Consider the following 23,725-nt stretch of genomic DNA (forward strand, 5'->3'; position numbering starts at 1 on the left):
AAGCTTTGGGAGGAACCTCCAATGGCAGATCTGGGCCAGTAGTAACCCTGTTCATAGAGGATGGATGCTGTTATTCCACCTCTCCAGCATTTAGGTTCAAAGATATAATTTGCACATTTGCTCTGTGTCACATCTTAGGAAACAAGGAGAGGGGTGAAAAGGAAACATTTTCAGTTTTCTGGTTGGGGTCTTACATGTCCCCATAATTGCTGTCTTGCTGTTTGGCTATGGATAAGTCCCTTCCCTCTGGGTCACTATAAAATGAGACTGTCACCAGTTCCTGTAATACTCTTCCTCTTCAACTCCTCTTTCTGACTTCCCTGGCATCCTACAAATCCCTTTTTTTCAGTTGTATTTTATTTTTCCAAATATATGTAAAGATAGTTTTCAACATTCATTTCTGGAAATGTTATGTTTCAAATTTTTCTACACCTCTCTCTTCCCCAAGATAGCAAACAATCTAATATAGATTAAAAATGTGCAATTCTTTTAAACATATTTCCAAATTGGTTATATTCAAGAAAAATCAAATCAAGAGAGATCATGAGAAAGAAAAAAACAAGCAAACAAACAACAAAAGTGCTTCACTTCACATTCATAGTTCTCTCTGCAGATGTGAATGGCCCTTTCTATTCCAAGTCTATTGGAATTGCCTTGAATCACTGAATAACATTCTATCTTCTACAAGAAACCTTTTCCAACCCCTCTTAATTCTTCCTTCTTCTTCTTTCTACTAATTATTTCCTATTTAATCCATATGTCACTTGTTCATGCATTTTTTTTCTTAGTCCTCATCCATTAGATTATGAGATCTTTGAAATAGGGACTGTATTTTGCCTCTTTTTGTATCCCCAGGGCTTAGCACAATCTGATATGTGATAAATATTTATTGATTGATTATTTAGTACAATTCACAACTACTCTGCTAGTCTGTGAGTACCTTTCCTTTCTGCTGTCATTCAGGGTCCCAGGAGGGTCAGGTGGCATTCCTTTTTCCAGACATATATTGTTAGGACCTCAGTTTTTTCATTTCCTCTCCCTCACTCTCTTCCCTTTCTGGTGTAGGTTTCAAGGAGACCGCCTTCCTCTACGCAGTGTCCTCAGCAGCCCTCACCCATGCGTTGGCCCGGGCCTGCAGCGCGGGCCGAATGGAACGCTGCACCTGTGATGACTCCCCTGACCTGGAGAACCGCCAAGCCTGGCAGTGGGGTGTGTGTGGGGACAACCTCAAATACAGCACCAAATTCCTCAGCAACTTCCTGGGGCCCAAGAAGGGAAGCAAGGACCTTCGCGCCCGGATGGATGCTCACAATACCAACATGGGCATCAAGGTGGGCATCCCCCGGCAGCCTCCGTCTCTCTCAGAATATAGGATCAAGCAGCTGAGTGTCAGGGCTCTTTTCCACCGGGCTGTCTCAGGAAAAAGCCTGAGCACCGGCTTAGGAACCAGCAGTGAACTAAATTGCTTCAGGACATCATAGAAATTCCTGTATTTCCTACCTCCCACTCAATACACAATTTTCAGTATAGGTTGTATGATGGAAAAGACGCTGAGTTTGGAGACAGAATAGATTATGAATTATGACTTTACTACTTAGTGATGTTGAATACGTCATTTTCCTTTTCTGGACCTCAACTTTTTCCTTTGTGAGGTTAAAAAAAAATAGTTTAACAAAAAAGCACTCTTATAACACTTTAAGGGCAGATAGGTGGTATAGTGGATAGAGTATCAAGCATGGAATCAGGAGGACCTGAGTTCAAATTTGGCCTCAGAATTAACGAGCTGTGTGTCCCAGCAGGTCATTTAACCCCTTTACCTCAGTTTTCTCATCTGTAAAATGAACTGAAGAGAGGAATAAAAAACAACCACACCAGTAACTTTGCCAAAAACAAACAATTAATCCTGTTTGCCTCAGTCTCCTCATCTGTAAAATGAACTAAAGATATTTAAAAAAACACTCCAATAACTTTGCCCCCCCCAAAAAAAAACCCTCAATTAATCCTGTTTGCCCCAGTTTCCTCATCTGTAAAATGAACTGGAGAAGGAAAGAGCAAAGCACCCCAGTCTCTTTGCTGAGAAAACCCTAAGTGGAACTGCAAAGAGTCAGACATAACTGAACAAGAACAAAAGCACTTCAGATTTGCAAAGTGCTTTACATATGTTATCACAACCATTCTGGCAGCTAGGTATATTTTCCCCATTTTACAGATGAAGAAGCTGAGTAAGTGACTTACCAAGATCACATAGCTTGTAAAATGTCTGAGGCAGGATTTGATCTGAAGTCCTCTTGATTCCATGTCTCTACTACTGAGCCACCTCACTGCTGAAAAACTGGCTAATCTTTAAGGTTACATCTAGCTAGAAAGCCTATGAGCCTTTGAGCAGGGGTAGGATTTAAGGCAGAAAAAGGAGGGATAGGGGTAGTTTATTTCAGGTAAAATTTTAGTTGTGCTCCTTCTTTTATAGGTTTGCACAGAATACTCTAGAAAGTCTCCCTCTTTTCTACTTAGTCTTTTTTAAATAAATTCAACAAGCATTTATTAAGCACTTATCATTTACATGGTACTGACCTAGGCACTGGGGACAGAGACAGATAGCATCATGTGATATAGAGAGTACTGAATTTGGAGGCAGAACATCTGGGTTTAAATCTAATCTCTGATAGTTGGTAGCTAGATGCCCTCAGCAAGTTATTTAACTTCTGGGTCTTCCTTTTGAGCTAAGTGACTTTGGAGATTTTTCTCATGCTAATGAGCAATATCCTAATTCTACTACTTAACTGCCTATATGACCTTGAAAAGGTCATTGTACCCTTCTCAGGGGTTATCTATTAAATGAATATTAAGCCAGATGACCTTTATAATCCATTGCAACTCTAAAGCTATCAGATGCTTAACAGCCTATATGACCTTGAAGAGATTATTTTACCCTTCTCAAAGGTTATCTATTTAAATGAAGACTAAGCCCGATGACCTCTACAATTCATTGCAATTCTAAAGCGATAATTCCATGAATAAAAAATGTTTCTGTCCTCAAAGAGCTTACATACCCCTGTGGGGGTTTTAATGGGAACATATAGGGTAAGTGAGGAAGGAGATCCCCAACAAAAATCAGTGAAGGTTTCCTGGAGGAGTGTGTCCCAGACAAGTCATTTAACCCCTTTTGCCTCAGTTTTCTCATTTGTAAAATGAACTGAAGAGAGGAATGAAAAAAAACCACACCAGTAACTTTGCCCCCAAAAAACAACTCAATCCTGTTTGCCCCACTTTGCCCAGGCTCCTGAGCTGAGCTTCTTTCTCTTTTCCTTCCCTTTCTCTCTGTCTTTCCTCCACTTCGCTCCCTAGTCCTCTCTCTGGTCATATTACCAGAGAGTGTTGATACGTCCCCTTCAGGGAATGTTAGGGGGATATAAAGGGTGTCTTTGGATGGCTCTGACAGTGGGAGAAGGAAGCCCAAACCAACAGGAACTCTTCTCTCTCCCTTCCCACCCAGGCTGTGAGGAACGGTCTTAAGACTACATGCAAATGTCACGGTGTCTCGGGCTCCTGCGCCGTTCGGACCTGCTGGAAGCAGCTCTCCCCGTTCCGGGAGACGGGCCAGCTACTAAAGCTCCGCTATGACTCTGCCGTCAAGGTCTCCAGCACCAGCAACGAGGCCTTGGGGCGCCTGGAGCTGTGGGCCCCCCCGCGGCCCGGGCACCCGGTGAAGGGCACAGCCCCGAGGCCCGGAGACCTGGTGTACATCGACGACTCCCCCAGCTTCTGCCGGCCCAGCAAGTACTCTCCGGGCACGGCCGGGCGCACTTGCTCCCGGGAGGCCAGCTGCGACAGCCTGTGCTGCGGCCGGGGCCACAACACCCAGAGCCGACTTGTGGCCTTCTCCTGCCACTGCCATGTGCAGTGGTGCTGCTATGTGGAGTGCCAGCAGTGTGTGCAGGAGGAGCTGGCCTACACCTGCAAGCAGTAGGCCTGGGTTCCCCTCCCGAGCGTGTCAGGGATCGGAGACGCTCCTTCTGGCCCGGCTTCCGCCCCTGCTAAGGGCGGGCACCTGGATGGACTCTTGCTCGCTCTGACACCTTCCTGCTGCTTTCTACCTTGGCTCCTTCCCCTTCCTGCCCAAAACTTGTCAAGGAGAAGGGAGGAGACGCAGGACCCACTGTGTGTGAGTGTCCCTGATGTGCCAAAGGATCCCAGGAGGTTGGAGGACCAGAGAAAAAGGGGGTGTAGGACAGGGGTGACCAGGAGGATGCTGAGGAGTCTATCTAGGATGAATGAGGTTTGGGAGCTCGAGCAGTCAGGAGGAATCCCCAAAGAGAAATGAGTAAAATTCACAGAGGGAAGAGTTTAGCTGTATTAAATACAAGATGCAAAGATAGGACTTCGTGGACATAAACACTGGGAATCCACAGAAGCTGACAGTCAGTTACAAATACCTGGGCCCTGGGAAAAAATATTCCATATAAAGAGAAGAATTCCTGACACTTAGAACTGTCCATAAGTGGCTACCTTAGAAAGGGAGTGTCCTGTCAAGGGCAAGGTAAATGACTACTTGCCAGTGATATTGTAGAAAGTGAATGTTCCTATTCAGGATTAGATGACCTCTAAAATTCAGTCCAGCTATGAGAAAATGTCATCCTGATATTTTCAGTCAGGAAATTTAGACCAGTAAAGTCAGGAATTTTTAATTCTATAATGAGAAAGGAAAGGAAGCCAGTTGCTATTAGGAGGGAAAGGAGAGCTTGGCTAGGGTGAGTCAACAGCTTTTTCTAATATTATTAGCTGGGTTTGCAATGATGTTATACTGCTGAGACAGGGTGTCCTTGCCAAGGATCTGGTTTGATCTTTTATAATAATACCCAAATGGTAGTAAGGAGAGAGACCTGGATAATAGGAGTTGCCTTTAACAATTTTCAAACTGGAAATCACCTGCACAAAGAAATTCTAATTTTTTTAAAAAGTTGATTCCTATATACTTCCTCTGATCTACTGCCCCATTTCACAAACACTCCAAAGAAGATAAATACCCCAGTGGCCACCCATCTGGTGGCCATCATGAATAGTGGCACTTTTGGGGTATGTGATGAGAAACTATGGGTAGTTATTTTTTGTGAGATATTGTTTTTAGAAGTTATAGATTTAGATCTGGAGATGACCTGAAATATCCTCTAGCCCAACTTCCTCATTTTAAAGATGAGAAAACTGAATCCCAGAGAAAAGTAAGTGATTTGCTCTTAATCACAAAATGGAAAAACCAAGATTTGAAATCCAGTTCCTCTAGACACCAAATCTAGAACTTTTCCTTCTCTGCCATTCTGTTGAAAGATGAATACTAGCTTTCCCAAGTTTTCCCAATGAAGGTGGAATCCTGTGGACTGTCTATAGAGAAGCAGAATGACATGAAAAGATCTAAGAAAACTTAGATATTGTTTTCTTATGAGTTCCCAGAGAGGAAGGGAAAGTGAACACTGGAGACTTGCCTTGGAGAACACTAGCTTCCAGCCCAGAGCTAAAGCAGGCAAAAGTGGTAAGCCCTCTCCTGAAAGAGTAAATTAATATGGGTTCTGGGCTGCTTCAATTGAGGCAGCTGAGGCCAGTAAAGTAGACTAATAACACTGGGCCAAGCCACAAATGCAAATGTTAATTGTATATTATGTGTGAAGGAAATAAGGAACTCATATTCAGTGGAAGTATCCATGAATGTGATGGGCAAAGACGACTGCATGTGCAGTTATGTGGTGTGGGGATATTGTATATATGTGTATGTATGCACATGTGCATGTATGTATGTGTGCAGTCACCAAATCAATTAATCAATGAACATTTATTAAGCACTCACTATCTGTCAAGCACTATGTTAAGTGCTGGAGATACAAAAAGAGGCAAAAGACAGTCCCTGACCTCAAATAACTTACAATCTAATGGTTTCACAGCTAATTTACAAGTTCTACTTTTTGTTCTCAAGCTTTTTAACCTGATCAGATGTTAGTACACCAGAAGTTTGGCAAGCTGGGCACCCTGATGCCAACTGCAAATATCCCTCACTTGCTAATGGCCACAGTCAAGACAAAAGCTCTTATTTAGATTGAGTGGTGTGGGAGAGGAAGTTATAGAGAGGGAAAGGTCTTAGTTTTAGAATTGAGGACCTAATCTCAATCCATGCTCAACTTCTTGTTACCTCTGTGAGAGTATTCTAATCACTCCCCTTCTCTGGGCTCAGTTTCCTCATATGTCATATAAATGAAGGTCTCTAAGGTCTATTCTAGTTCTGAAGTCTATGAATTACCTTTGTAATAGAAGTGTAGGCAGAAATACAGTTCTTGGTTTCCTCATTTCCATCATCCCTTGGATGTTAGTCATGGGATAACAACTGAGAGACAGAATCATACACATATCTATCTTATGCTACTAAAATTAAGAGTCGCCTATAAGCAAAGACCAGAATTAGGGTCTTGAAATGCTTATATGGCTGAGTGAATGATCACTTCTACCAAATAAGCTATAGGAAAGTGGTCTTTCCCCTGGGAAGTACCTGGCTTTCTGGAAGACTTCTTATTCTTCTCTTTCCTGTTTTTCGCCCTCCCCATGTGGCCATGGTTGAAACCAGGAAATTAATATAATACTCAAGGGAAGCAGAAGTATCAGAAGTGTACTTGGTACCATCATGACGGGAAACACAAGGGCATCTTCCTGGTGACCTACTCTGGAGAACCCAGGAGCTAAAGACTTGTCCTTTGTGACAGCAATATATGGGCTTGATTGATGATTGTGTCTTTAGGAGCATAGAATAAAATGATAAGCAGAACTAGCTTTGAAGGCAGCCAGAAACTACTTTATAAGATCTTCAAATATATGGATGGACACTATTGCTGGAAATCAACCAACAAGCAATAACATGAGTTGAGAGGAAAAGGGGCTGAAGGGGAGATTTTTATGTTTTTCCTCCATCAGGGAAAAAGTCTACACAAATTCAATATGTCCCTCGCACCCTCCTCCACTGTTGGCCAGTTTCCAGATCAGGGCTCTCTCTTGCTCCATCTACCCCAGCAAAAGCCCTCATCAGCCTTTCACCTGAAGTTTATGACTTGGACTCACCAAGTAGGGAGGATGTTGGGATGCCTGATGATGATATCTCCTACCCACTCTCATCTCACTCCTTCTGAGTCACTACTATGATGATGGATGACCCCATCTCCAAGGGAAATTGATGGGAAAGGCTGAGGAACAATCCTGGAGGCCCAGTGACAAGACAGGATGGCATTCAAGTTGACTTGTAAGCAATGGGCAAGTGATGGCTGAGGGACAACCACCAAGATATACTTGAAACAGTTATTGGTGACGCTCTCTTCCCATTGTTAACATCTTTTCCTGCATTTTTCTCTGACTCAGACCTGACACACTGGAGCCCTCCCAACTAAGAGGATTGCTTTTCCCATTCTGGCGCTTTAAGAGAAAGTCAGACAGGGTATTTTTTTTTCTACCTCACATGTACAGCTTTTAGGGCAAAAGAGAATAATTTATATAGACAAGAAATATAAGAAAATATTTATATTATTTATATCATTTCTATATTTCATGGGGGGGGGAAATGTTGAGGGGTGTGTATGCATGTGTACATGCCTTAAGAGAACTTCCCTATTTCTTATTACTAAACAAGAATATTATTGTTACTAAACTTTACATCTCACATCCTTGTAAAACAAATGTCTAGCTTAAGTATCTCTTGTGTGTGTTCTATCCCAGAGATGAATTTCATTAATCCCCTCTGTTCACCTCTTTGGTAGCTGTGATTCTTTGTCCATTCCCTATCACACCTTTGTCCTTGACCCTGTCATTCTCCATGTATGTCTTTCTTGACTATGATAATAATAATGATATTCCAGATTTGCATAGCACTTTTAAGTTGTTTTTTTTTTCCAAACTTGATTATGGAGTTGTTGGTCTGTATTGAAAGGGGTGAACTTTTCATGCTAGAAACATACCACACTGTTGGATTCAATGATCTGAATCTTACTGCTATGTCTTCCAGCCAAAAACCAAAAAAGTCTCTATAATAGACTGGTGGGTAGGGCTGTTGCTTATTTCAATACTTCAAGAACCTATGATTTTTGACACCAATGGAGATCATAATAATAAACACTCAGAAAGCATTTGAAAGTTACAGCATCTTTAATATTAATCATCCTATGGTCACCTGGCAATGAACACCTCTGAACTTAGACAAGCTGGTCTTAAGAAAACAGCTGCCTTCTGGCAAGGGGTTCACATTCAAAATGTTTTAACTTTCTTTAAGCTACCAGAACTCACACTCCACTGAAATGACTTTTGAGAATGCAGCGTCACCTGCAGACCTGCATTAAAAGGCACTTTTAATGAAGGAGGATTGGTATTCCTTTTCTAGAACTACTGAGAGAAAAGGTTGCAGAATCGTGAAGTTGGAAGGGATTATACCTAATCCAAGGACTCTCATCCTTGAGTCCATGAACTTTAACAAAATATTTTATATTTCAATAGAATTGTTTGTTTTATTTCTATATGTTTTATTTTAAGCATTTAAAAACTTTATTGTGAGAAGGGGCCCATAGATTTTGCCAGACTGACACCAGAAAGGTTTATGACATCTATATATATATATATATATATATATATATAGATATATAGATATATAGATATATAGATATATATAATGTCATAATATATCTCAATATATTTATTTTATAAAACTGAGGCTCATAGCAATAAAATGACTTGTCAAAGTTGTCTTATTTGCTAGGAACATAGAGACAAAAACAAAACATTCCTTGGCCCCAAGATGCTTATGTTCTATGGGAGAAGACAAAATATGTATGTATGTGTGTATATTTGTTGTTGTTCAATCATTTCAGTTGTATCCAACTCTTTATGACCTCATTTGGGGTTTTCATGGTAAAGATACTAGAGTGGCTTGCTATTCTCATCTCCAGCTCACCTTACAGATGAGGAAACTGAGGCAAATATGGATATGTGACTTACCCAAGCTCACACAACTAGTAAGTATCTGAGGCCAGATTTGAACCTTCCTGACTCTAAGACAGACTCACACTCTCTCTCTTTCAATCTCTCTGTCTCTGTCTCTGTCTCTGTTTCTCTCTCTCTCTCTCTCTTTCTCTCTCTCTCTCTCTCTCTCTCTCTCTCACACACACACACACACACATATGTGTGTGTATATATACACATAATATATATACTATATATATGTAAATTCAAAATAAATATAAGATCATTTGGAGAGTAGAAAGCATGATACTCAGAGGATCAGGAAAGACAATATAGGTGCCACTTGGGCTGAATTTTGAAGCAAACAAGGAATTCTAAGATATGTGGCTAAAAAGAATATATTCCAGGTATAGGAGCCAGACAATGCAAAGGTATGGAGATGGAAGATAAAGGGTTATGTATAAAGAATAATCAGAAAGACAGTTTGGCCACATTGTAGATTATCTAGTTTCAAGGAGCCCCTACTTTTATAAACTTGGAGATGCGGTTGTGAGACATTGTGGTGTAAAAGGGTTATTTGGAGTCACGGGATCATAGATTCTGAACCTGGAAAAGATTTGAGAGATCATCTAATCAAAATGCCTCACTTTAGAATTAAGAAAGGTGAAGTGACAGGTCCAAAATCAGGCAGGTGGAAAGTGGCTAGGGCTTGAATATATTATGTTTACCTACACCTCTTAGAATTCAGATCAAATGACATCTTGGTCTTTAGATTTCCAGTATTCTTTTGAGCATATCACACATCAGCATTTCCCATACCTTCATTAGGGATGGGTTTGTTTCTGGGAAGGAGGAAGCCATAGCAACAGCTTTAGGGGAGTCACCAGATAGCGCCGATTTCCCATTCAGAACACAGTATGGCATCATGGGGAATAATAATAAACAGGAGAGTACCAACTGGGGAATTGACCAGTTAAAACATTTGTTGCCAACCAAGGGCAAGCTGGGAGGACAATGTGGTGAACATCTTCTTCCTTCTTTCCTCCAGGAAGACGTTGAGCTTCTTTATTTACCAATTAATCCCTTCACTTGCTGTTTTTCCATTGTTTCTACCCAACTGCTTCAGCAGCCCTTGAGAATTTCCATTTCCCCATTTCATTTTATATTTATGCCATTTAATGTGTTTTCATTTAAAAATAGAAAAAAAAACCCACTGATTAATAAAATCAGCTATTTGCACTGGGGCCCTGTTCTTTTATAAGTGTCAGCTGGTTTCCCCGCAGTTTAACCTGGGAGTAGTTCTAATGTAAGGGAGTAAAGCCATCTAATATTTACATAACTCTGAGGATTACATGAGTCCCAAATTGTATCAGAGGCTGACTTTTTTTCCTTTTTTAAAGAAGACTGAAGACCAATTGAATTGTGCAGCTGATGAGCAAGTTTTGCTCAGGATAATCTGGTCCAAAAATGGAGGGATGAGGACTTCATACAGTTGCAATTGGTCTAAGATCCAGGATTCAAAACCTCAGGCTCTACCTCTATCCAAGCTGTCAGTGCCTGGAGCTAGAGGACCCGTGGCCTTGCTCAGGAGTTCCCCCTGGTGGTTAGATATGAACACTCCTCTGGGATTTAATATTTTTGTTTCATGCTACATAGTATCACTGAAGCCACTGGACTCTCTCATTCTGCAAAATACCTTTTTTTCTTTATTTCTTAATTGGTTCAATATTACCTGATTGTTCTTCACCTTGCTTTTCATTTTGAAAGTGCTCAATTTCTAAAAATTGTGTTTATTCATTGTGTTTTATTCCTAATCCTGATTTTTTTTTTAAATTAAAGACATAATTAAGTTTTAATTATTTTTTGCTCTGGTATTATTAGTCTCTCCAACTCTCCAACTGATAAACTTTTTTCTCAGAATCAATCTGCTACGAACATAAAATGATAATAAATTTGAAGAATCTGTTTTAATCCTATTGACAATCACCTTAATATCTATTGACATGGTATACATGTGCAATTGAATGTGATTTATTGGGTGTTACAGTTTAGTTAATATGCCAATTATTGATAGAGGAATGCAACTGCCTTAAATTTACATACTTGCTCAATGTTTACTGAATGTTCTCTGCTTACAGCATTACTTCATTGGGTTTTGGTGGTATGTAACTGATGTCTAGTGTTAACCTAGCACTACTGGTTTTCCAAATACTACAATGGTGGAACAATTTCTTTTTCTAAAAAGTGGGAACTTTCTTGGTTGAAACGTAATATAGCATTATGGGCATGACTAACCATACTGAGTGGTGAAAATAACCACATTACAAAACATGGTAAAAAAAGTGTGAGAGTTAAGAGATTGCAAGGTAATATATAGTAGATTGGGCCTGCAGACACCACTCAGGAAGTACTCTGTGAATTCTTAGATTTGTATAATCATTCGAAATTAATTGATATAATGACAATGGGAAATCACATCTGGGAATTAATCCTTAGAGTTTTACTCTTGTTGTGAATGAGCAGTTGGTCAGGAGAACAAAGGTCTTAATGAACAAGAGGCCTTGAATGCAGAGAGATAGATAGGAGTATTGAAGTGGGAAAAATAAATCTCATTGATAGCTAGATCCCAGATGGCAGAGAGAGAAACCTCAGCTGTGGACAGATATCTCAATTCAGAGAGATATAGGCTTAAATTAGGAATTTTCTCAGAACAGGATACTTGTCTGCCTGGAAAATAATCAGTAGTGGTTTGACTGAGTATGCATCAGAATTTACTAAAGGGTTCTTAAGCTGGATAAAATGTATTTGATTAGTGTCAGAGGATCCAATTTGTATAATCTCTGAAAGCAGAAAACCTTGAAATTGCATTTCATAAGTGCTTTCAGGAGAAAGAGATTTGCCACTTTCTGGTCATCTTCATCCTATGCTATTAAACTATGCTTGGCTGCTGCCTTCAACTTGGCTCTCTCTTTCTGCCCTAGACCCCTGAGCTTCTGACTTGTGAGCATTCGCCAGTACTATTTCAGAATTATATTCATGTTATGCCATCACAACCCCCCCCCTCACAAACATGTAAGCATATTTCCACATGTGGTTATGAATTTCCCCATATGTCTTTTCTTCTCTCATTCTTCTCTCATATAATTTCCATAAGAACAGGGAATATCTTAGTTTTTTTTTTTTTTTGTATTTATCTTTGTATCCTCAGCCCCTACATAGTCCTTGGTATAATAAATGCTTGTTCATTCAATCACCCATTTATTCAATCATTCATTCATAGAGTAGTTCTATGACCTGGTTTAGCTGCTGAAATGATATTTATTAAGTTCACTATGATCATTTAACAGGAGGGGAATCATCCTCCAGATCTGGGGTATGGGTGGATAGCTTTCTATTGAGACTGATAGAACAAGGAATAAATAAGAATAGGCACAGTAAGGATGCCCCTAATTGCCCAAGAACTACAAATGTGATCTGATTTAAGAACACAGCTAAGAATTTTGTATTGAAGGATAATTTTCTAAGTCCGCAATGTAATTTTTTTTAAGTAGAAGCATTTGAACAGTGGGTAAAGAGTACACCACAAAAGCTTCACCTTCAACTGCTCCTGGGACAAATTCTAGAGCAGGGCCACGGATGCAAAGCAAGAAAACTGTACTGACCACACAAATTGAAAGGCAGAAAACCACATAAATCTTGTTCAGAGATGAAATCATAGGACCCCTACTCGGCAAGATAAAGAGCCAAGAAAATGAAGCTTGTGACATTGTTATACGTGAACAACACCAACAGGACAGAGCAAGGAAAGAATACTAGCAGAGTTAGTGTGTAAAAGATTTAATTTCAAGACTGAGCAATTGGAACAGAACATGAAATGGGGCTAGGGAGGGAAGTCACCCTAGACCCCCAGAATAATCTTAAGATCATTTTCTAATGGGTCTATTTTTATCTTACTAGAGGTGATGGTGAACATTGAAAATGAGCAATGTGATTCTGGAAAGCATCTATCAAATTACTACCCTATTCCAATCATACATTTGAGAATATCTTTATATCCTGTGGAAGAATTAAAATATGAAGGCATAAATAACAAAGATCATTCATATCTGGTATTTGGTACATATATTCTCGGGTATATATCAGATTAAGTTTGAAATTTCATAAGGGAGGTATTGGGGAAACAGGAAAGTAGATGACATAGTTCTGGTAATTTCAGACATACCAACCACTACCGTGAGCACTGATTGGAAGAAACCTGTTGAAAATACTCTCAGGATGCTAAGTAGTAAACTGGAATACAGCATTTTATATACTTTGGTCATATATGCAGCTTGTGTGGAAGCCTATAAGAGAAGAAAGACAAGAGTTAGTGAACATCATGAAAGTGCTAGCTCTTAAAATTCAGAAGTGGATCCTGAGAAATTAGACTTTGGTGACTAGTATCAGAAAAAAATCTTTAATTTTTTGTCACTCTTTTTAAAGATTTTCCAAATTCTCTCCCTTCCCTCTTCTTGGCAAAGCAAGCAATTTGATATAGATTATATATGTGAAGTCATATAAAACATATTTCCATATTAGTCATGTTGCAAAAGAAAACACAAACAAAAAAAGAAAGTAAAAAAACATGCTTCAATCTGCAATGAGACTCCATCAGTTCTTTCTCCAGAAGTGGATTTTATTTTATCATAAATAGGAAGTGATCTCTGAACTAAGCCTTGAGGAAAGCTGGGCATATATTCCAAGAGACAAGTGATCAAGGAGGGCAAGAGATCAGCCTGTACAAAGGCTTTGAATTGGGAAATGTAATATCAAAAATAGAGCATAGCTAAGAGGACTTTTCTCTCTGTGCATTTTATGTTCCATTAGCAGAATACAAAGTCTCTGAGAATAGTCTAATTCATCTTTGTCTTGTATAATGCTTAAAGGTGGGCTTCCTGGTTTACTTTTTTTTTGTATTGTAGTCTCTGAGTTTAGTCAGAGTGCCTCAAATTGGTGCCTCAAATCACAAGTAAAACTCAAGCCACTTCACAGATTGAGTGTATGAATGGATGCTTCATTGCTAAAAGATATACAATTTCATCAGTGAATGTGTTCCTTCTACTGATCTGAATAGTTCTTTTGCAGAGTTTATAATTTAATGAGTTATCTGTAGCTGAAAAATAATGTATAACTTTCTGGCCACCTCTACCTCCAGTGAAGAACTTCTCTGTATGAGATGCCAGTCCTCCTAAATGTCTCATACAATTCCAAGCTCTTTTCAGGGCTGTTCATGGGTTGCTAGTCAATCAATCACCCAATTCTCACTTGTGGTTCCAAGAAGCTGGAGCATGTCACGTCCCAGGAAAACCATCTCAGCAGATGAGTTAAACCAGGTTGAGGGTAACAGATCTCAAAATCACTAATGAGTTAGGGGGATATCTATCACAAGCATGTGAAGATTTCTCCTGTAGAATAAACAGATGAAAAAAATTTGTTGTGATGGCTATGAAGATGGCACTTAGAGCTTAGTCAAACATTGAAGACACCAAGGTCATCTACTGCATCCTAAGTCATTGCCAATCATCTAAACTTTTGTTCTGCCATTGTGTACTTCCATGACTGGAAGAAAAAGTGCGACTATTGGCTTTCCCTCACTTAAATCCAATTCACCCTCAGTCAAGACACTACCCTATGATGTCACTGGTCCTCTTTGATAACAAAGGATGAACAACAGTTGTAGAAGAGTAGAAAGATCAGTTGAAGCAGAAACCCAGCCAGAAGACAAAAATAATTTCACGGCGTGATGTGGAATATACCCTCGACTAACTCCTATGGATAGATAGCCTATAGATATTGCCTACAGCAGGAAAGGAGAGGGAAAAGATATGGCTGTGCAGAGACTACCATATTTTGAACAAAAGGATTCAAGTAAACAAATATACTCTGCCAGAGGTCCAAGACTTAGGCAGCCCTTGGTTTGGGATGTTGGATTTGAGTAGTCAATACTATCATATTTTTAAGATGAGATAAGACAAAGGGAGGATGGTTTTTATTTGCAGAAATGATTGAATGCTGGTGACCAGGATAAGGAAGGAAATTAGCCTGGCTCACAAGCATCCCCTAGTGGTTAGAGTACTCTGCACTCAGATTCGTTTTTTAGCTCTGATCCTAAAATACCATCTTTGTGGGGTTCTCCCAAGGGTCATTTGCATAAATCTTTAGGATTTATCTACTGACCTTTAAGCTAATGTGTTTTACCTTGCTATAAACACTCTGGGGAAAGGGAGGGGATGAGAAAGGAAATAGTAACTTTTCCTCTTCATATTTCCCTTAGGGGTGGGAATGGAGATAGTGAAATTATTTCCAGTCTGTAAAAATGTCTTCTCCTGCACTGTTGGCTCTGAACATGGAAAGGTCTTTAAGATGGATGACAATGAAGTTCAAAGCTCCCTGCTCTTTCTTTGAGTCTTTGGTTCTTTCCTCCAGAATGACTGGGCTAAGTAGAATAGTGGAGGGCACAGCTGAGCGGGCATGGTGGATAGAGTACCTGGCCTGTAGTCAAGAAGACCTGAATTCAAATCCAGCCTCAAGCAAGTATTAAATATGGCCTTGGGCAAGTCACCTACTCATTTTGTCTCAGCTTTTTTATCTGTCAAATGATCTAGAGAAGGAAATAGCAAATGATTCTAGTATCTCTGCCAAGAAAACCCTAGAAAGGGGTCATGAAGAGTTGTACAAGGCTAAAACAATTAAACAATAACCAAAAAAAAATACCAAAGAGATGATCATATGTAGACTGGAGGATTTAAAATGAGGATGATCCTTTGAGATGTTCTAGTTCAATGATGTCAAACTCAAGAAAAAAAAAATCCTTGTAAACTGTATATTGATTTAGAAAATCACAAGTTGACATTATTTATGTTGTATTCTGATTATTTTGTTAAATTGTTTTTTTTTCACTCTCCTGACTCTTTGTGACCCTGTTTAGGGTCTTCTTGACAGATATACTGGAGAGGTTTACCATTTCCTTCTCCAACTCATTTTACAGATGAGGAAAATGAGGTAAACAGGGATAAGTGACTTGCCTAAGGTCATATAGCAAGTAAATGTTTGGTTTGAATTTAAGAAGACAGTCTATCTGACTTCAGGCCTGTCACTCTATCCACTGCAATAACTAACTGTTGTGTTAAACAATTCCCAATTATATTTTAATCAGTTCAGGCCTGTCTTGGGAGGCTGTAGACTCCAGACAGCCTGTAAGCCATAAATTTGACGTTTCTGATTGGTTCAGTAGCCCCAATTTTACAAGTCAGAAAACTGAGCAATAACATAACTTACTCTAAGTCACACATGTAGTAAATAGCAGAGTCAGAATTTGAACACAGAATCTCTCCCCAGAAATCCAGAGCCCCTTTCACTATACTACTACTTAATTTTGTATCTCTAAGGGTTTACCAAGAAGGGTGCACCCTGTATCTTCTTTTCTCCGCTGGGGTAAAAATAATAATAATAACCAAAACATATCAAGCATTTTAAGTTTTCAAAACACTTCACATATATTATCTCATGCAACAATTTTATGAGGCAGATACTATTATCCCCATTTTACAGATTGGAAAATGGCCTGTGAGGTTAGTTGATTTATCCAAGATCTCATAGTAGTAGTATCCAAAGTAGGATTTGAACCTATTTATTTTCTAATTCCAAGTCTGTTCCCACTTCATTGTTATATTGAAATCTAAAATTCCAAGTGATTTTTCTTGATTCCATATTAAAAAAAACTCTTAGGACAATCTTCTTATAACTAGGAGAAACTAATTAGTAATATGACATCTTGCGATTTCTTCTTAGCCCTTTCAACCCTTTTCCTAGGTCACCTTGGATTCTGCTGCAAAAGAATTATAATGGAGGTTGAGTAACTTGTAAAGCAATCCCAGTTTGAGAAAGGCACTTTGTACTGATCTTCACTTCAGTTCAGATCCTGCTGCCTTGCACCATCAGGCTTAGGGACCCGTACTATTGTGCCAACAACACAGGTCATGGCAAGTCCAACACCATGGTTTTAGTCAGAGAAACTAAAGTCTCTGGTCCATATCTATCAATCTACTGCCCAACTATTACCTTTCTTCCCAAGGTTCCCTTCTGTTTCTGGATGACAGCTCATGAAATATAAATGACAAACTCCTGGCCAGGGCACACACCTAAAAAGAACTGGCAAAAAAAAATTGTTTTTTTGAAGCCTTGCTTCAAAATTTAAATTATTATAAAATAATTTTAATAATTATAATAATTTTATATAGAAAAGGAAGAGAAAAAAGATTGCTTATTTATATTTACTAAGTTAAATGTTACATATGGCTGAATAGCAGCAGAGAACTTGGAAAACCACAATAAAACCCATGACTTGTTATTTATGCACAAAGACAGAGAGTATAGATAGGAAAGAAGATGGAGATTGAAATTTAAGGAGGATAATTTCACCACATGGGTATCATTGAGACTTTGTGGGATAAGAGACTTTGTGAAATATAGTCTGGAAATGTATATCCTGGGTAATATATTAAGAAAATCCATAATTATGTCCAAAGAATAATAAAGCTGTATATGCCCTTTAACCAACAATGCTACTATTCTTCTTCTTAGTGTTTCTCCATTGGATGCATCCCATGTCTGGAATAAACTCAATCCTCACTTCCATCTTTTAGAATCCTTGGTTTCCTTTGAAATACAACTCAAGTACCATTTTCTATGTGAAACTATTCCACAATACCCCTTCAGTGGCTGACCTTTTCTAATGCTGATGCCTTTCCCTCCTACATTATATTGTATATGTTTTGACTGTTTTAACATATACATATATATATTTTATGTGTACATATTGTTACCCTTACACAATAAGTTATTTAAGAACGGGAATTGCTTCATTTTAGTCTTTGTATCCTGAGAAAGTGGCACAATGCCCTATGTATTGATTAACTAACTGATAGGGGAACTGACATTGGAACTTCTATCATGACCCTGATTCTCAATAAAGAAGAATTGATTTCTGAATGGAAATGATAGTGCACTAGGATATGGGGAAGGTAGAAAGAAGATGGAAGTAACCACTCCATCTTAGGATTTGTGATAGAAGACAGAAAATATGAACATAGTTTGATATGCCCCCTAAGTTTTGGGACAACTTACTTTCATGTGTTCAGGAAAAGGTTTAGTTGGATTCCATGGACTTGAATTTTATAGGAATTGTTACCCCAGAAGAAATGAAAGGCTTTCAAAATGAAATTCTGACTACACAAGAAAAAATAAGTGTAATGCTAAGGAAAAAGAGATAGTTGTTTGAAAAGGCCAATGTAGATGAACAGGAAATTCATTAACCAAGAGGGGATAAAACTAAGATGGAATCTAGGGCCAATAATGAGAGATGAATGTGAAAGTATGGGATGGTCCTGAATAGTGTCAGAAGTCATAAAGCTCAGAATATATTGAGACTAAAAAAGAATTTTTTAAAAATAATAGCAAAGATAGTTTTCAACATTCACTCTTGCAAAACCTTGTGTTCCAAATTTTTCTCCTTTCTTTCCCCCTTCCTCTCCCCTAAACAGCAAATTATCCAATATTTGTTTTAAAATGTAGTTATTTTATACATATTTCCACATTTATCATAGTACACAAGAAAAATCAGATCAAATAGGAAAAAAATGACAAAGAAAACAAAAAGTAAGCAAACAACAAAAATGGTGAAAATAGTATGTTATGATCTACATTCAGTCCCCACAGTCCTCTTTCTGGATGCAAATGGCTCTCCCCATCACAAGTCTATTGGAATTGGCCTGAAACATCTCATTGATGAAAAGAGACATATCCATCAGAATTGATCATTTCACAATCTTCTTGTTGTTGTGTTCAATGTTTTCTTGGTTCTACTCATTTCACTTAACATTAATTCATATAAGTCTCTCCAGACCTTTCTGAAATCATCCTGCTGATTGTTTATAGATTATAGAACAATAATATTCCATAATATTCATATACCATAACTTATTACCTGGACTGTTGCATTTACCTCCTGAAAGGTCTCCCTGTCTCAAGTCTCTCTATTCTAGTCCTTCCTCCATTCAGCTGTCAAAGTGATCTTCCTAAAGCTCAGCTCTGATCATGCTACTTCACTGCTCAGTAAACTCCTGTTGCTTCCTACTTTCAGAATCAGATATGAAATCTTGTTTGGTTTTAAAAGTCCTTCAGAACTTGACTCGTTCATACCTTCCCAGTTTTCTTGCACTTTATTCCCCTCTTATCCAGTGATAACAGCCTCCTCATTATACCTTAAATAGGATACTCCACCTCCTGACTCCAGACATTTTAAATAATTTACTCATGTGCCTAGAATTCTCTTCTGCATTTTCTGGCTTCCTTAACTTCCTTCAGTGAGATGTCAACTAAAATCTCAGTTTCTTGGAATAAAGGACTTAGCCTAGATGATTCCTGCGATCTCTTTCACCTCTAAATCTATGATCCTACCATTATGGAAGATCCCTTTAGTTCAGAATATGCTTATAAATGTTTAATAACCAGCTCTCAAAAGAAAAAGACATTATGAATACACTTTAAAATTTTTTATAATAGCTTTCCCCCCCAAAAAAAAAATACATGCAAAGGTAGTTTCCAACATTCACCTTTGCAAAATCTTGTGTTGCAAATTTTTCTCCCAATCTCCCCTCCTCTCCTAGACAGCAAGCAATCCACTAAAGGTTAAACATGTGCAATTCTTCTTAACATATTTCTTCTAAACATATTCATTATATTGTGCAAGAAAACTGAGATCAAAAAGGGGAGAAAACACAAGAAAGAAGAAAAACAACAAGCCAACAAATAACAACATACTATGCTTTGGCCCACATTCAGTCTCCATAATTCTCTCTGGATGTAGATGGCTCTTTCTATCACAATTCTAAAGAAACTGCCTTGAATCTCCTCATTGTTGAAAAGAGCCAACTCCATCATAGTTGATCATCACATAATCTTGTCATTGCTATGTACAATGTTCTCTCGATTCTAGTCACCTCACTTAGCATCAATCCATCTAAGTCTTTCCAGGCCTTTCTGAAATCAGTCTGCTCATCATTTCTTATAGAACAATAATATCTCATTACATTTATGCACCATAACTTATTCAGCCATTCTCCAAGTGATGAGCAACTATTCAATTTCCAGTTCCTTTTCACTACAAAAGGGCTACTTCAAATATTTTTGCATATGTGGGTTCTTTCCCCTTTTTTGTGATCTCTTTGAGATACAGATCCAGTAGAGATACTGCTAGATCAAAAGGTATGCCCCTTTTGATACTTTTTGGTCATAGTTCCAAATTGCTCCCCAGAAGGGTTGGATCATTTCACAACTCAACCAACAATGTGTTAGTATCCCAATTTTCCCACATCTCCTCCAAGCATTTATCATTATTTTTCCTGTCATTTTAGCCAATCTGAGAGGTATGAAGTGGTATCTCACAATTGTTTCAATTTACATTTCTCTAATCAATAGTTAACATTCATCTTTTTTTAATATAGCTTTTTATTTACAAGACATATGCATGGGTAATTTTTCAGCATTGACCCTTGCAAACACTTCTGTTCCAACTTTTCCTCTCCTTCCCCCATTCCCTCTCCTAGATGGCAGGTATACCAATACATGTTAAATACATTAAAGAATATGTTAAATCCAATATGTGTATATATATATTTATACAGTTATTTTGCTGCATAAGAAAAATCGGATTTAGAAATTAGGTAAAAATAACCTGAGAAGGAAAACAAGAATGCAAGCAGACAATAATAGAAGGAATAGAAATGCCATGTTGTGGTCCACACTCATTTCCCAGAGTTCTTTTGCTGGGTGTAGCTGGTTCTCTTCATTACTGAACACTTGGAACTGACTTGGTTCATATAATTGTTGAAGAAAGTCACGTCCATCAGAATTGATCATCATATAGTATTGTCGTTGATGTGTATAATGATCTCCTGGTTCTGCTCATTTCACTCAGCATCAGTTCATGTAAGTCTCTCCAGGCTTTTCTGAAATCCTCCTGCTGGTGATTTCTTACAGAACAATAATATTCCATAACATTCATATACCACAATTTATTCAGCCATTCTCCAATTTATGGGCATCCATTCAATTTACAGTTTCTAGCCACTACAAACAAGGCTGACACAAACATTTTGCACCTTTTTCCTTCTTCAAGATCTCTTTGGGATATAAGTCCAGTAGTAACACTGCTGGATTAAAGGATATGCACAGTTTGATAACTTTTTGAGCATAGTTCCAAATTGCTCCCCAGAATGGTTGGATGCATTTCACAATTCCACCAACAATGTATCAGTAACACTCATCTTTTTAAAAAATTTGAATTCCAAATTTTCTACCTCCCTGCTTTCCCTCTCCTCTCTATAAGATATGTAATTTGCTCATATCTACTTCTGCATTCAGTATTATGATGTGTTGTTCAAGTTGAAGTATATGGAAAAAATCTAATCTTGCACAACTGTAATTGGGGAAAAGAAGAACATTTTGATAAGTAAACAATACCTGAGTATTATTATGAAAATGCTTTTGCCCTTGTAGATGGTCTAAGTGGGGCTTAGGAAACTCCTGGGGATCCTTAGACCACACTTTGAAAACCACTATTCTAACAAAAGACTTCTATCAAGTGCTATCCTTCCCAATTATCCTAAGATTGATGTCATACATGCCTTAACTGATGGAAAAGATGATGGGTTGAGTCAAAGACCAGCTGATGTAGACTAAGGAAGACAAAAATATTGCTTCCTGCTGTCTCCAAAACGAAGACATCATGGCTTCAGTCACAAGAATGTACATCAAGGGAGTGGGGTACAATACAATGAATATAACTCACTCAGGATGAGATTTGATCCTATAATTTAGTACTATTTTAACAATAGTATTCCCAAGCTTTGACCTATCCCTATCAAGGCATCCAATGTTTTAGGAGTAGAGAAAGCAGACACCCTAATATGTTGGTGCTACTATAAAGATCCTATAATCTCTGACACCCAGAACCCCTTAATTTCTATTTTAAAATTTTTGCATCAATTTTTTTGAGGGAAATTGGTGTGAAGTTTCTTTTTCTGTCTTTGCTTTCCCTGGTTTAGGTAACAAACTATATATGTATCATAGAAGGAATTTGGTAGGATTCCTTTATCTATTTTTTCAAATACTTCATATAATATTGGAATTAATTCTTCTTTAAGTGGTTGGTGGAATTCACTTGTAAATCTATAGACAGAACCCTTTAATTTCGGATGCAGACTAACTGTAAATAATATGAAAAGGCTCAGAATATGTTGAGGACATACCTGTCACTGACCCTGTGAAGCCAAGTTATCATTAACTCCTCTGTATTCTCTGTTCCCAAAACCTCAAGCCGCTTACAATACAGCCTGAGACATAAGACTTTATCATAGACAGACCACCCATATTTATTAGGCTCCTAGATCCAAATACCCTGCTTTGACATAAAGATGCTTTTTTGCTTTCACATTCTATTATTATCTGTATTTTCTTGGTGTTCATCCAGTAACACATCATCCATATGTGGAACCATCAGTTATAGCAAAGGGGAAAGTTTTGATTGTTCAGGATAAGTTCACTTACCTAGGCAATACACTTTCCAAGAATATCCATATTGATAATGAGGTTGATGCATTGCCAGAGGTAGGTCAGTATTTGGAAAGCTCTGAAGGAAAGCTAGGAGAGGAGAGGTATTTAGATTGACTACCAAACCGAAAGTCTACAGAGCTATTATGTTGACCTCATAGTTGTATGCCTGTGAAACCTGAAAAGTATAGCTGTGCCATGCCAGGAAATAATCACTTCTATTTGAAATATCTTAGGAAGATTCTGAAGATCACCTGACTGGATAAGATACCAGACACTGAGGTCCCTCCTTAGACTAAAACAGCAAACATTCAGACTTTACATCAGAGAACATAATTCTGTTGGAGACACTGGCACAAAACTGCCCACCATGGTGCGCTCTCATCAGAGAAGGTGCTGTCTCTAAGAGCAAAGCAGAATTGAATCAGCTCAAAAGAAATGCGAAATGCACAAAGTTCAAAAATATTCATATGGACTATTTGTGCCGGATCTGTGGCAGAGCATTCCGAGTTTATATTGGTCTGATTAGCCACAGTTGGATACACACCGTAACTGTAACATTCTAATATTACTCAGAAACTACAGTATAAAAAATCAGCTTGAAGAACAAGATCAGTCCAGAGATTCCAGCTCCCCTTGTTTTTTGTTACCTATAAGCATCCTCAGAGTGGAAGTAAGCTTGATTGTTAGAGCTGTTGGCAGTTAGGTGGTGCAGTAGATAGAGCACACATTCTGGAATCAGGTGGACCTGGGTTCAAATTATATTTCAGACACTTACTAGCTATGTGACTTTGGGCAAGTCACTTCACCTTGTTTGCCTCAGTTTCCTCATTTGTAAAATGACTGGAGAAGAAAATGGCAAACCATTTCATTATTTCTGTTGAGAAAACCCTAAATGGAATTACAAAGGATCAGACAAAACTGAAATGCCTGAACAATGTATTCTTTGAAATCTTCAAATCGGCGTCAATAAGAGTTGCTATTATTATAGTTCATCCTTCATTTTTGAAAAGGCTCAATGACATCATGGGGTGAAGTCTTGACTAGAGAATGAACTGGATTTAAGAGAAGCAACAACAACAACCTGCTTTTCTATAGCTAA

General features: G+C 38.3%; 1 protein-coding gene and 1 long non-coding RNA gene across 2 annotated transcripts in view; one reads left to right on the forward strand and one right to left on the reverse strand.

Moving 5' to 3' along the window:
* WNT9B (Wnt family member 9B) overlaps nucleotides 1–5,212 on the forward strand; it is a 35,062-nt gene extending 29,850 nt beyond the window's left edge. The window contains 2 exon segments of the mRNA XM_003768438.3: nucleotides 1,066–1,331; nucleotides 3,494–5,212. Coding sequence (XP_003768486.3) covers nucleotides 1,066–1,331; nucleotides 3,494–3,967 — 740 coding nt within the window. The 3' untranslated portion in view covers nucleotides 3,968–5,212.
* Nucleotides 5,213–12,915: 7,703 nt separating this feature from the next.
* LOC116423287 overlaps nucleotides 12,916–23,725 on the reverse strand; it is a 54,689-nt gene continuing 43,879 nt past the window's right edge. Inside the window, exons 2-4 of the long non-coding RNA XR_004233839.1 lie at nucleotides 17,074–17,163; nucleotides 14,278–14,417; nucleotides 12,916–13,316 (exon numbers count right to left, since the gene is read on the reverse strand). This is a non-coding gene — a long non-coding RNA (uncharacterized LOC116423287). The remainder of the gene's footprint in view (nucleotides 13,317–14,277; nucleotides 14,418–17,073; nucleotides 17,164–23,725) is intronic.

This window comes from Sarcophilus harrisii, chromosome 4, assembly GCF_902635505.1.
Source record: "Sarcophilus harrisii chromosome 4, mSarHar1.11, whole genome shotgun sequence".
In the NCBI taxonomy this organism is placed as follows: domain Eukaryota; kingdom Metazoa; phylum Chordata; class Mammalia; order Dasyuromorphia; family Dasyuridae; genus Sarcophilus; species Sarcophilus harrisii.